This window comes from Chelonia mydas, chromosome 11 (assembly GCF_015237465.2).
Source record: "Chelonia mydas isolate rCheMyd1 chromosome 11, rCheMyd1.pri.v2, whole genome shotgun sequence".
Taxonomy (NCBI): domain Eukaryota; kingdom Metazoa; phylum Chordata; order Testudines; family Cheloniidae; genus Chelonia; species Chelonia mydas.
This window is the reverse complement of record NC_051251.2, coordinates 18,306,134-18,320,444: the sequence shown is the minus strand read 5'-3', so window position 1 is coordinate 18,320,444 and position 14,311 is coordinate 18,306,134. Positions and strand designations below refer to the sequence as shown.

The window sequence follows — 14,311 nt, the reverse complement described above, 5'->3', positions numbered from 1 at the left end:
CTGGAATGGTTACCTAGGGAGCTGGTGGAATCTCGTTCCTTAGAAGTTTTTAAGGTCAGGCTTGACGAAACCCTGGCTGGGATGATTTAGTTGGGGATTGGTCCTGCTTTGAGCAGGGGGTTAGACTAGATGACATCCTGAGGTCCCTTCCAACCCTGATATTCTATGATTCTATCAAAAGGAAGAGTAATTTAGATTTAGAAAGCAGACTTGCAACTTTTTACTCTAGGAGCAGGAGCATGCTTCACAACATGGCAGAGAAGTCAGAAAGCAAAACAGGATTTAGAAGCCTGTGGCAAAACTTTGCAGGAGCAAGACATTGTTACTTAATCAATCCAGCAGTTTCCTGTTAGTGTTCCATAGTTTCAGAAATTATGCAAGTTTTCAGTTTTAATAATCTGAAGTATTGAAAATGTAAAGATTTTTTTCTCCCTTTAAAGTGTCACATAACTACTGCCAATAAAATGAAAGTTGCATCCTCTCACACTGAGGTTACCTCTCTGGGAGAGGGAACTCCAGTCATTAGGAAAAGGCAGGTGTTAGTAATGGGAGATTCGATCATTAGGGTTTGTGATGACCGGGAGAACTGTATGGTGACTTGCCTGCCTGGTGCGAAGGTTGCAGATCTCTCGAGGCATCTAGATAGACTTATGTGTAGTACTGGGGAGGAGCTGGTGGTTGTGGTACATGTAGGTACCAGTGATGTAGGGAAGGGTAGGAGAGACGTCCTGGAGGCCTGTCTAAATATAAAGGGAAGGGTAAACACCTTTAAAATCCCTCCTGGCCAGAGGAAAAACCCTTTCATCGGTAAAGGGTTAAGAAGCTAGGATAACCTCGCTGGCACCTGACCAAAATGACCAATGAGGAGATAAGATACTTTCAAAAGCTGGGGGGAGGGAAAAACAAAGCCTCTCTCTCTGTCTGTGTGATGCTTTTGCCGGGGACAGAACAGGAATGGAGTCTTAGAACTTAGTAAATAATCTAGCTAGATATGCGTTAGATTCTGATTTCTTTAAGTGGCTGAGAAAAATAAGCTGTGCTGAATGGAATGGATATTCCTGTTTTTGTGTCTTTTTGTAACTTAAGGTTTTGCCTAGAGGGATTCTCTATGTTTTGAATCTAATTACCCTGTAAGGTATTTACCATCCTGATTTTACAGAGGTGATTCTTTTTACTTTTTCTTCTATTAAAATTCTTCTTTTAAGAAACTGAATGCTTTTTCATTGTTCTTAAGATCCAAGGGTTTGGGTCTGTGGTTACCTATGCAAATTGGTGAGGATTTTTATCAAACCTTCCCCAGGAAAGGAGGGGTAACATTTGGGAGGATTTTGTGGGGGAAAGACGTTTCCAAATGGACTCTTTCCTAATAATAGAATACCGGTTAGACATTTGGTGGTGGCAGCGAAAGTCCAAGGACAAAAGGTAAAATAGTTTGTTCCTTGGGGAAGTTTTAACCTAAGCTGGTAAAAGTAAGCTTAGGAGGTTTTCATGCAGGTCCCCACATCTGTACCCTAGAGTTCAGAGTGGGGAAGGAACCTTGACAAGGTGAAATTTAGGCTGCTAGGAAAGAGACTGAAATCCAGGACCTCTATGGTGGCATTCTCAGAAATGCTACCAGTTCCATGCGCAGGGCCAGGTAGGCAGGCAAGCAAAACTTCAGAGTCTCAATGCATGGATGAGACGATGGTGTAGAGAGGAGGGGTTTACATTTATTAGGAACTGGGGAAACTTTTGGGATGGGGGAGCCTATACAGGAAGCATGGGCTCCACCTAAACCAAAAAGTGGATCTAGACTGCTGGCACTTAACATTAAAAAGGTTGCAGAGCAGTTTTTAAACTGAGAGATGGGGGAAAGCCAATTGCTGTAGAGACGCACGTGGATCAGACAGAGACTTCTCTTAGAGGAGAGTCTATTGAAGAGATTCTCTAGGTTTTAGTCAGGAGGAGGGGATGAAAGAGGATAAAGTATGGGCCAGATCAGACGAGAAACATTCACATAAAGAAAAGGGCAGACAAATAAACAGTGACAAATTTTTAAAGTGCTTGTACACAAATGCTAGAAGTCTAAATAATAAGATGGGTCAACTAGAATGGCTTGTGTTAAAGGAGGCTATTGATATAATAGGCATCACAGAAACCTAGTGGAGCGAGGACAATCAATGGGACACAATCATTCCGGGGTACAAAATATATGAGAAGGACAGAACAGGTCATGCAGGGGGAGTGGCACTATATGTGAAAGAAAATGTAGAATCAAATGTAATAAAAATCTTAAATGAATCCACATGTTCCATAGAATCTTTATGGTTAGTAATTCCATGCTCAATAAGAATATAACAGTAGGGATCTATTATTGACCACATGACCAGGACAGTGATAGTGACGATGAAATGCTAAGGGAGATTAGAGAAGCTATCAAAATAAAAAACTCAATAATAGTAGGGGATTTCAATTATCCCCATATTGACTGCGTACATGTCACCTCAGGATGAAATGCAGACACAAAATTTCTCAATACTTTAAATGACTGCTTCTTGGAGCAGCTGGTACAGGAACCCACAAGGGGAGAGGCAACTCTCGATCTAGTCCTGAGTGGAGCGCAGGATCGGGTCCAAGAGGTAACTATAACAGGACTGCTTGGAAATAGTGATCATAATATAACAACTTTTAACATTCCTGTGGTGGGCAGAACACCTCAACTGCCCAACACTGTGGTATTTAATTTCAGAAAGGGGAACTCTGCAAAAATGAGGAGGTTAGTTAAACAGAAATTAAAAGGTACAGTGACGAGAGTGAAACCCCTGCAAGCTGCATGGACACTTTTCAAAGACACCATAATAGAGGCTCAACTTAAATGTATACCCCAAATTAAAAAAACAAAGTAAAAACTAAAAAAGAGCCACCGTGGCTTAACAAAAGAAGCAGAGAGAGATAAAAAGGCATCTTTTAAAAAGTGGAAGTCAAATCCTAGTGAGGTAAATAGAAAGGAGCATAAACACTGCCAAATTAAATGTAAAAATTTAATAAGAAAAGCCAAAAAGGTGTTTGAAGAACAGCTAGCCAAAATCTCAAAAGGAAATAACAAAATGTTTTTTTAAGTACATCAGAAGCAGGAAGCCTGCTAAACAACCAGTGGGGCCCCTGGACGACCGAGATACAAAAGGAACTCTTAAAGATGATAAAGTCATCGTGGAGAAACTAAATGAATTCTTTGCTTCAGTCTTCACGGCTGAGGATGTTAGGCAGATTCCCAAACCTGAGCCGTCTTTTGTAGGTGACAAATCTGAGGAATTGTCACAGATTGAAGTGATACTAGAGGAGGTTTTGGAATTAATTGAGAAACTTAACTGTAACAAGTCACCGGGACCAGATGGCATTCACCCAAGAGTTCTGAAAGAACTCAAATGTGAAATTGCGGAACTATTAACTATGGTTTGTAACCTGTCCTTTAAATCAGCTACTGTACCCAATGACTGGAAGATAGCTAATGTAATGCCAATATTTAAGAAGGGCTCTAGAGGTGATCCTAGCAATTACAAACCGTTAAGTCTAACATCAGTACCGGGCAAATTAGTTGAGACAATAGTATAGAATAAAATTGTCAGACACATAAGAGAACATAAATTGTTGCGCAAAAGTCAACATGGTTTCTGTAGAGGGAGATCATGTCTTACTAATCTATTAGAGTTCTTTGAGGGGTCAAACATGTGGAGAAGGGGGATGCAGTGGGTGTAATGTACTTAGATTTCCAGAAAGCCTTTGACAAGATCCCTCATCAAAGGCTCTTATGTAAATTATCATGGGATAAGAGGCAAGATCCTTTCATGGATTGAGAACAGGTTAAAAGACAGGGAATAAAGGGTAGGAATAAATGGTAAATTTTCGGAATGGAGAGGGGTAACTAGTAGTGTTACCTAGGACCAATCCTATTCAACTTATTCATAAATGATCTGGAAAAAAGGGTAAATAGTGAGGTGGCAAAGTTTGCAGATAATACTAAACTGCTCAAGATACTTAAGACCAAAGCGGACTGTGAAGAACTTCAAAAAGATCTCACAAAACTAAGTGATTGGGCAACAAAATGGCAAATGAAATTTAATGTGGATAAATGTAAAATAATGCACATTGGAAAAAATAACCCCAACAATACATACAATACGATGGAGGCTCATTTAGCTACACCTAATCAGGAGAAAGATCTTGGAGTCTTTGTGGATAGTCTGAAGACATCCACGCAGTGTGCAGCAGCAGTCAAAAAAGCAAACGGGATGTTAGGAATCATTAAAAAAGGGATAAAGAATAAGAGAGAGAATATCTTATTGCCCTTATATAAATCATGGTACGCCCACATCTTGAATACTGCATACAGATGTGGTCCCTTCATCTCAAAAAAGATATACTGGCATTAGAAAAGGTTCGGAAAAGGGCAACTAAAATGATTAGGGGTTTGGAACGGGTCCCATATGCAGAGAGATTAAAGAGGCTAGGACTTTTCAGCTTGGAAAAGAGGAGACTAAGGAGGGATATGATAGAGGTATATAAAATCATGAGTGGTGTGGAGAAAGTGAATAAGGAAAAGTTATTTACTTGTTCCCATAAGAAGGAGGGGCCACCAAATGAAATTAATGGGTAGCAGGTTCAAAACAAATAAAAGGAAGTTCTTCACTCAGCGCACAGTCAACCTGTGGAACTCCTTGCCTGAAGAGGTTGTGAAGGCTAGGACTATAACAGGGTTTAAAAGAGAACTGGATAAATTCATGGAGGTTATGTCCATTAATGGCTATTAGCCAGGACAGGTAAGCAATGGTGTCCCTAGCCTCTGTTTGTCAGAGGGTGGAGATGGATGGCAGGAGAGAGATCACTAGTTACCTGTTAGGTTCACTGCCTCTGGGGCACCTGGCATTGGCCACTGACAGTAGACAGGATACTGGGCTGGATGGACCTTTGGTCTGACCCAGTATGGCCGTTCTTATGTTTTTGGTGACATACATTAAGTACAATATTGCTAGCATACATAAACTGAAAGTTCTCACATGGAACAATATGTGGGGGAAGGTCTTGCAGGATCCTATACACAGCTCTGTAGGAATTCCATATAAATAAAATCTGGTGGAAGGCAGAAATTAGGTGTCATAGTAACTAACTGGCTTCCTGTCTCCTCCCTCCTCCTCCCAGCCCAGGCATTTACTTTATGACAGATTCCCAGTTGTGTAGAACCATTCTGCTGCTCAGTGAGAAACCTGTGATAACCACTGCATTGTATTTAAACACAAAGTGCATGCAGAATCAACAGCTATCCACACCAGTTCTTTTCTAATTGTAACACAGGCTAGACCCATCTAATAGTTCAATTACCACAAATTGCACCATAATCACCCTTGCTTTTTGAATATATTGCAGAATTGTTCCATAACGTACATTTTAATTTTTTAAATATCTTTAGGGTCCTCATTATGTGATGAAAACTCGAAATGTTAACTAGATGGAGTTTGCCAGTTTGTAGAAAACTTAGTGAACTGCCCTTATTTATCTAGCTCAGTGAGGTGTTACCACTGACATGATGGTGCTTTTGATATCAGCATTGTAAGTTATTTCACTGTGGGTTGCTTAAAGCAGTAACATATTTATTTGCATTGTTGATGGTATAGAGCAGTGATTTTTAACCCATCAGCACACTGCTCAGGTCCATGTGGTATCCTCATGGACAGACAGATGGTATGTATATTGTGTGGATGCAGCCCATACAACCCAGATTGTTTCATATGCAGCCTACAGTGGTAAGTAGATTGAGAATCACTGGTAGAGTGGATAGTGGGTTATGCAACGGAACAACTAGCTGCTAGCAAAATTTGATAGGGAAATATATTGCGGAAGGGATGCATTTAATAAAGCAGAACTGCTTCCTGGTGATAAGAATCCTAAATGCCTTGGTTAATACAAAAGTCTGCAACATAATGAAAATTTAGGGGCAGTATAAAAAACTGAATTCAGCAGCAAAAAGCCAACAAGATATTATGGAGATAGTGAGCTGGAGAGTTTGGAGGAGCAGAGCCACCACATGATTCTAGGTTTATAAACATAATTCAGACTTAAACTGTTGTATAGAACACTGGGAATGGAGCAGAGTAGCTCAGAACAGATGAAACTATTAGACTGAGGTGGAAGCTATATTTTAGCTTAGAACAAAAATCTTTAGCCCACATTAGGAAACCAAAGTTTCAGATATATTATTGGCCACAACGGTGAGTATAATACAAAATTTATAGAACATTTAATACTGAATTTTTCCTTGAAAAGGGAATTAAAGTGATTTATGTCAACAATTTTACCTACTGAAAAAATTACATATCTAGTAAAAAGAAAAGGAGGACTTGTGGCACCTTAGAGACTAACAAATTTGTTAGTCTCTAAGGTGCCACAAGTCCTCCTTTTCTTTTTGCGGATACAGACTAACACGGCTGCTACTCTGAAACCTATCATTATATCTAGTGATGCTTGCTCTCAGGGTTTTTATATACTTAAAATTCCACAGAATTGAGCCAAATTATATACACCATCTGTCAAAAGAAAGAAATTTAGCAGATTCTCTCTCACGTTACTGGGCCCTCTCAGAGGACAAAGTAATGAACATTTCTCCCCTACAACTGTGCTGATTATTTCAGTGCTATCAGTAATCTGAAAGGGATATTTTGCAAAATTGAAGTAGCTGGCAGGACTGAAGTTTGTTCAAGCTTCTAACAGGTTATAAAAATTAAAAAAAAATAAAAATAAAAAAATTCTTTAGAACTATATTTTAAAATGTTTGATTTAACTGAATCTACCCAATTTTTCTCACTTTAAAGTCTTCCAGTAAAATCATTTCAGATACTTGTTTAGCAGATTTTGTGAAAACAAATTGTTCCTTCTACCACTTCTATTAATATTTTCCATTATGTATCACATAAAAGTGGGAGAACATTATGCCAGAGTAATAATCCTAACTTCACACTCATTTCCAAAAGTCCAAATAATTCAGTCCCATTTTACAGAATATAGATTGATCCTTATGGAAAGTCCTTTGAAACTAGAGCATCTTCTTGTTACATTATCTTGCAGAATAACTGTAGGAACCCAGCCCTATGACCTACAGTGAGGTGTACATAGTTCTGATATATAATAAATTGCCTCTTTGCATTAGGGCATCTTCAAAAAGCCTGCAAAGTAAAGATGAGCTTTAATTTAGCATGAAATAATAGCTACATATAACTTATACTAAGTAATAACAGACAGCGGTGCTCTAGAGCAACCAGTATGTATTAGAGTAGAAATTTTATGTTTTTCAACAAAACCCTCACATTCCCCCTGGAAGGTCTTGCAATAAAAGCTACCACACTGAGTACCTTATTAAAAATAAGTGGATTAGAATATTCTAGTAACCCCTAGATATTTTAATGTTTATAAAAACTAAGCATTGTAAGCATAGCCTCAAAACAGGGAGAGCATTAAACATGCTGATATAAACCTGTTAAAATCCCTGATGCTTTGGTGACATCTGAAATTGTTCTAGCATCTGTTTAAGCCTTCTGTTATTCAAAGAAAATTTCAAAGCTTTAGAATCTTTGTTGCTTAAATGTTAGTTTGTTGCTATTTCCTAGTTAGTATATAAGATTTTAAAGTCAAATTTCACCCACTGGGTTAGATACTACAGCACACTGCCTGACAAAGGAAACAACTGGAAATTCAAAGGCTTTGTCTACACACAGACATTGTAGAGATTTAACTATACCTATAGCTTATGGGAAAGGAAAAGATATGCTAGTATAAGGCAACTTTACACCAATATAACTGCAGCCACATTGGGGTTGTACCAGTATAATTATACAGCTGAAAAAAAACTACCCGTAACTGGCAGTTATACTGGTACAAAAGCTGTGTATACACCAAGCCAAAGGGTCAGGGGAGAAGTAGAAGTAGTAAGCCCAAAATAAAGCATACAAGTTATCCCACGACACCTGGATATGATGCAGCATACATTCTTAAGGTGGTTATAGTATAGCTACATGGGTCACTAAAAAAATCAAAACTTTTAAATCAAGTTTCGTGGACTTAATTTTAATTCAAAACCCACTAGTCCCTCCGTTATGTCTCACTACACAGATAATTTTTCATTTAGCTCAAACTCTAAAAAGTTGTTATAGACTATCTTGAGTAAAAGCAATATTATATATTGTCATTCTAATCTCATTAGAAACATTGACAGAGAATCAGTGTAGTTTATTCTATTTTACAAATATTCCATTGGAGCAACTGGGATGCCACATCCATACAAAAAGCAATTAAAATGACTCAGTGATCTGACAATTCTTTTAGAAGGTGAGGGAAAGTAATCCAGATGAAGATCAAAGGGAAATTGGAAACAAAATGATCAAATATAAACTGCCCCCAACAGGGAAGGTTTCTGACCAGCTACGATTGTAGGGATATGGGAAAGGTAAGTAGTCCAGGGCCATCCTGTATTTATAACATTCAGTGTCTGGGAACCAGCTAAGCTGACTGATTTAGTCAGCTTCAGCACTCATTGAAGACTTGAGAGGAGCAAGGGAGTAACAGCTTTCTCCCTGTAGAACTGCTTGGAATGCCAGCATACTTGTAATTCTGCTTTGCTGGAGGAAGTATAGTTTTAAACCCATGAATTAGTACATTTCAAATTATGGATAATATAGCTATAATGCTCCTACGAGAGTTCCACATTCTGATACGGAAAAAAAAATCAAAGTTCCCACTTGGTTCATATCAAATTAAAAGTACATACCTCACTTTTTTTTTTTTTCCCTAAATGTATCTAAGTTATAAAACTTGCTTTTCTGAAAGTTCTCTATGTATTTCTGCTGAGTTAGAAATTACTGTGAAAAAAGTTAGGGAAGGTAAATTATGTTATTTTTTCAAAATTCAAAAGTGCCTTCTGTTTACATTTGAAAAACCATGGATGTTTTGTCATCAAATCCAAGGGGATTTTTCATAATTAATATATACAAGCAAAACTGGCAAGATAACTACAGGAAATGGGACTGTATTTCTGCCCAATAGTGAGAGTGGCGAGGTAAGGAACTTTATTAATAAATAGCTTTTACACAAGTTGTCCTTAAAAAAGATAAGTGAAGTTTTAATCTCATAAAAGGGCTGTTTTAAAATTGCAACTGGCTATTTTAACATGAAACATTTATCTACAATGAGCAGAAAGGGTATACAGCACTTCAATTTTAACCAAATATCAAAAGTACTAGACCACAGCAAGATACAGTACATTGTCTAGAGTACTTTAATGCAGTACTTCCACCTTTAGCAAGGACACTAAAGATTCAACGTACAGTAGAATCTCGATAATCCACACACTTAACATATCACAAAAATGATGAGATTTAATAGCTGAGCACTGTAGTGAGGTTTCAGAATTAAGACTTCATTTTTACAAAATACATAGTGTATTTTCTATTAAATTCACTCAAGACAGTAACAAAACTATAACCAAAGTGAACAAAGTACATTGTGGCATATTAGCTTTTTTATTGCATTTATTCATTCACTTATGGGACCAATGCTGACCCATAAACAGTTGGAACATGCTGTAATTCAAAGTTCAGTCATTTGCAATGGGTTTCAGTCAGTGTGAATTAGTGATATTTTGCTGTTCCCAACCCCCCATATCCACCATGTCAACTCTAATCTCAGAGAGCAAGACTTCAGTACAGAGATATACATATTTACACAATTATAATGCAAACTAAAAATCTTATTTGTGGATATTCTCTACAAAGAAATTGAAATCACGGTTCTCATTAACTTAGAATAGCAACCCTTTGTCAATGTAATTTTACAGCCGCCTGGAATCAACGTGAACGACCTCATCAACTCAAGTGAAAATCTCTGGCGTTTTTCATTTGTTTTTGACCATCACCAGTTACCTGCCTGGCATTTCATCTCCAAGTTATAACATTAGATGCTATATTTCTAGTACAATATATTGCTGTATCCACATTGGATGCATAAGATGCATTTCATTGTACAGCTATTTAACAGGCTTACAAGCAAATATTGTGATACTTTGTAAAGAGTATTTTAAACACAATTTACTATTTTATCTCCTATCGCTGCGTATTAGTTTAGGACAGTTTACATTGCTTACATTTGTCAACAATTCTTCAGACTTAGTGCTGAGGTGGAGAGGAGAGACTATTAAAAGGGTTAGAACATATCCAACAATGTGAAACAAGTGTAATAATGTTGAAGTATATTTTTCTGAATGTAGAGAAATTCAAAGCAGTTAAGGGTAAAGTTTTGTATCCTGTATATCCATGGGAAAAGGCTAAATGTGGACCTAGATACATTATTCTGTTTTTCAATTTAAAATGTTTAGATGTAAAAAGTAGTGTCCATTGTTCAAATAAAACTTAGTGATAAGCTTTTGCATTACTGGAAACCGAGTATTACATAGTAATTGATATACCTGTAGTTACATAATATAGCAACTACAAACCGGTAGGTACTGAACAATTTTGTGGTTTAAAGCACTTCATTTAATAATGGAACTAAAGGGCTAAGCTTCAGATTAAAATTCTGAAGTGTTTACAACCAGTTACACCAAGTACTAATTGCATATGCAGGTGATTTAGCAAAACTTCACTTCTTGTATATTTAAAAAAAATCAAAACAGTCACTAGGAACCAGCGTTTGCTATCTTATACTGAATACATGTTGAATTCATTCATAGCTTATTAATGATTTTAAGCGCAACCATAAAATTAGTTAATTGTCAGCTGGTAAAAGGGAACTGTAGTATTGGCTTTCAACAAAAATGATGTATAAACGTTCAAGTCTCTCATTTCTTCTAAAAAGGCAGAAGACTGTGCAAACAGTACACAAGCCATATTATGACACTTGCAGACAGACAAAGTGTATACTAGTGGTTTAATTGAAGAGTGATTTTTCACAGAGCTAAAAACAAAACAAGTAACCTCCAATTTTGTAACTAATCACAAGTACAATGCACAGAGAATCAGTGGTAACTATTTTATTGTTGGAATATAAAGGAAAGTTGGGATATCATAGTTTTACTCTTATTTATTGTGAAGACTGCATTCTCACCTGTAAAAGAAATATGGCATCACACACAAATACACTTCTTGGACTTCAGAACATGGCTGTTATTCTGAAATGGTAATGGAAACAGTGATCCCTGTTTACTATTAAAATAACTTATGGTATTAAAGTTTAAAAAACAACTTACTAATTTTTCACTATAAGTTTTTATGAATTTCAGTTCTTAACTCACATTAATCTACGTAATCATTAAGTAACAGCTCTGCCTATATTACTGCATCAAGCCAATAAACATTTAAATGCACTTCACATCAAAAGATTATGTAAACTTTATTCTTTTTTCCTTCAGAAAGCTTGGGGTGCATTTCAGCAGTCAATCTGGTCACAATCAGCAAACTGAGGCCCAAACTCCTTTATTGCCTCATTGGTGATGCTCTCCTGTGGATGACCACACATGGTACTAGATTACCCATTCTAGTGAAGTGCCCTTTTAAGCAGCTTCCAATAAGGCCTACAGTTCAAGATAAACATGACAAAGCGTCACCTTTGTTTAGATTACTGATGGACTCTGACACAAGATAAAATAAAGTTATGTATATTTTGTTATACTTACAAGCAGCTCCAATCCTGAGTATTTATGGTATATCTAAACATACAAAAATGTATGTACATTTTTCTCCACTTTCTTGTAAACAGTTGTCAGTATACTGTTTTTAATCCCTTTATCTTTGAAACATGCAAATCATACATACAGTATAAATACACAAGGAAACAATTACACTCATTCAAAAGCTAAGCAACAAAAATGGTGGCTGCAGTATTCAAAATTTTAAATAATCAATGCTTGAGGCATCCTAGACACCTAAAAGCAGATGATCATTCTACTGTTCTTAGCTGCAGTTGTAGAAATACTGAGATTTTTGCACCTTCCATGCTATTACAGTATTTATAACACTATTGTATGTGGAGATAAAGACTTGTTTACTATACCTCTTCTTTTCAGTGAAGGATAAAGCAGCACTTACATATACTGAAACCATGGCAACAACAGCTGGTGTTGCTACTGCTAGATTAGGAAGTTTTCCATTCTAACAATTCTTAAATGAAAAAAGTAAAGAAAAGTGACCTAAACAATTGATTACATGTTCATTCCTTGGGCACTTAACAGCGAATCCAGCATGTCGAATGTATCTTTGTAGTCCATATGCTGGCTGTTTGTACTGTACTCGTGACTGGCATCAGGACCGTTCTCCACTGGCTTCTTGTCCAGTTTCACGAGGGTGCTGAGATGTCCGTAGCCCACCTGGTATGTGACAGGGGGAGGAGGGGGTAAGGGAAGGTTAAAAACAGAGTTGTGAGAGGATACATACTGCTTAACAGAGGAGGAAGAACTAGATGAACTACCTGAACTTTTGGAACTTTTGCTCAATTTGGAGTGGTGGTTGTGAGAAGCATCATTGCTGTGCAACTTCTTTCTTGAAGAGCCGGAACTAGAGGAATTACCATCACTACTCAGGCCAACAGGACTCCTCAAAGCAGTTGGTGTCATTCCATCAGTGCTATGTTTACTGCCGCCGCTACTACTGCCACCACTATGTGAATGCTTGTGACTGCTACTGTGATGGCGATTTGAAGAATGTTCTTTGTGCTTTTCTTTATGGTCTTTGCTAACATGTGGACTTGAGTGTTTGCTTTTTCCACTGCCCTCATCAGATGAGCTGTGTCTTTCTGAAGAAACTTTAATTTTCATTTTCAAATCTTCTTTACTGGAACTCTTTTCTGTAGGTGGGATTGGTATTCGCAGTTTGAGTGATCCACCCTTTTCTTTTTTATCAGACACATGTTTTTCTGGTTTCTCTGCATTTGCAACAGGAATCTTCATTTTAATAGGGGAAGTAACAGAACTGCTACTGGCTGCTTGTGGTTGGATGTGCTTTTTATGTTGCTGTTCTACTTGGGTAGCTACATAATGTTCCCTTACATCCAGTTCAAGGGTTTCTAGTTTGCGTTTCTCTCTGTATTTATCCAAGGACATTTTCTGAGGAATTACAGGAGCAGCAACCTGTCCATGGTGTTTGTTTCCTGACTTGTGAGCATAGTCTTGTTTACCAGTGGAATGCTCAGTAAGTTTGTCAGATCTGTGATGTAACCCAGAATGCAATTGTACAGAAGTTCCCGGCTGGAAGTTCAGATTGTACTGACTACCAGGTAAAGTAGTTTCCTGTTTCTGAGAATATATTTGTTCGGTCCTTGTTTGTTCTTGATGTTGAGGCCATTCCTGGTGCGATGCCAAACTATATGAGGTACTTGGCATTCCTGTAGCTAATATTGCCAAGTTTTCAGGTGCATGACTGTGTTGAACAGACATACTTCCTGAGTTCAGAGGTACTGGTGCAGGAAAGGTCGACGTCGTTGATTTTTGGAAGCTTGTATTCGCAGATACACCAGTAACGGTATCCACCAAAATGGAATTCTGGACCAAAGATGAACCAAGAAGAGAATTCTCAGATACCTGTCCATCCCCTTTCGGTTTCTTAGCAGCCTGATTAGCCTATATGAAAAGGAAAGGAGTAAGGACAAACTTAGAAAGTACCTACAAATAAACAGCTACCTAACATATCTCAAAACTGGATAAAATAAGGTGGATTTCATGGTTTCAATTTTAATTTTATCTTAATTTTATTTTATTTATTTATTTTAAATGTAAGCTACCATAATAGGGAACTACAGAAGGACATACAATTACGAACATATTGTAAGGAAAAATTCAGGAAGTTTACAATCTTACTTTTAAGGTGTGTGGCAGTTATCATAGAATCTCAGGGTTGGAAGGGACCTCAGGAGGTCATCTAGTCCAACCCCCTGCTCAAAGCAGGACCAACCCCCAATTTTTGCCCTGATCCCTAAATGGCTCCCTGAAGGATTGAACTCACAACCCTGGGTTTAGAAGGCCAATGCTCAAACCACTGAGCTACCCCCCCCCCCCATATATCCTATGACAAATTACTTAGGCAACAAGTTCTTACCCTCCAATTACGAATCCTCTTCAGTCGGCTAGGTGTTTTCTCTAGTATTTGCAGAAACTCATGTGTGAGCTCTGGGGAAAAAACCAAAAGCCTCTTTTCATACTTGAATCAGTAACAGAATCTATGGGCTTGTCTACTCAGATAGTACAGGTAAGCCATGGTGTACATTTACAGAAACCCAGCTTGCCATGCAGTAACTGGCTGTGTGG

General features: G+C 37.6%; 1 protein-coding gene across 11 annotated transcripts in view; it reads right to left on the bottom strand.

Moving 5' to 3' along the window:
* Positions 1–9,118: 9,118 nt before the first annotated feature.
* The window catches only part of CCNT2 (cyclin T2), a 43,117-nt gene continuing 37,924 nt past the window's right edge, over positions 9,119–14,311 (bottom strand). For 9 of the 11 annotated variants that reach the window (XM_043524949.1, XM_037911851.2, XM_037911852.2 and 6 more), the window contains 2 exons: positions 14,103–14,173; positions 9,119–13,627 (listed from right to left, as the gene is read on the bottom strand). In XM_043524949.1, coding sequence (XP_043380884.1) covers positions 12,215–13,627; positions 14,103–14,173 — 1,484 coding nt within the window. In that variant the 3' untranslated portion in view covers positions 9,119–12,214. The remainder of the gene's footprint in view (positions 13,628–14,102; positions 14,174–14,311) is intronic. The other 2 variants (XM_037911853.2, XM_037911854.2) reach the window with 1 other exon arrangement.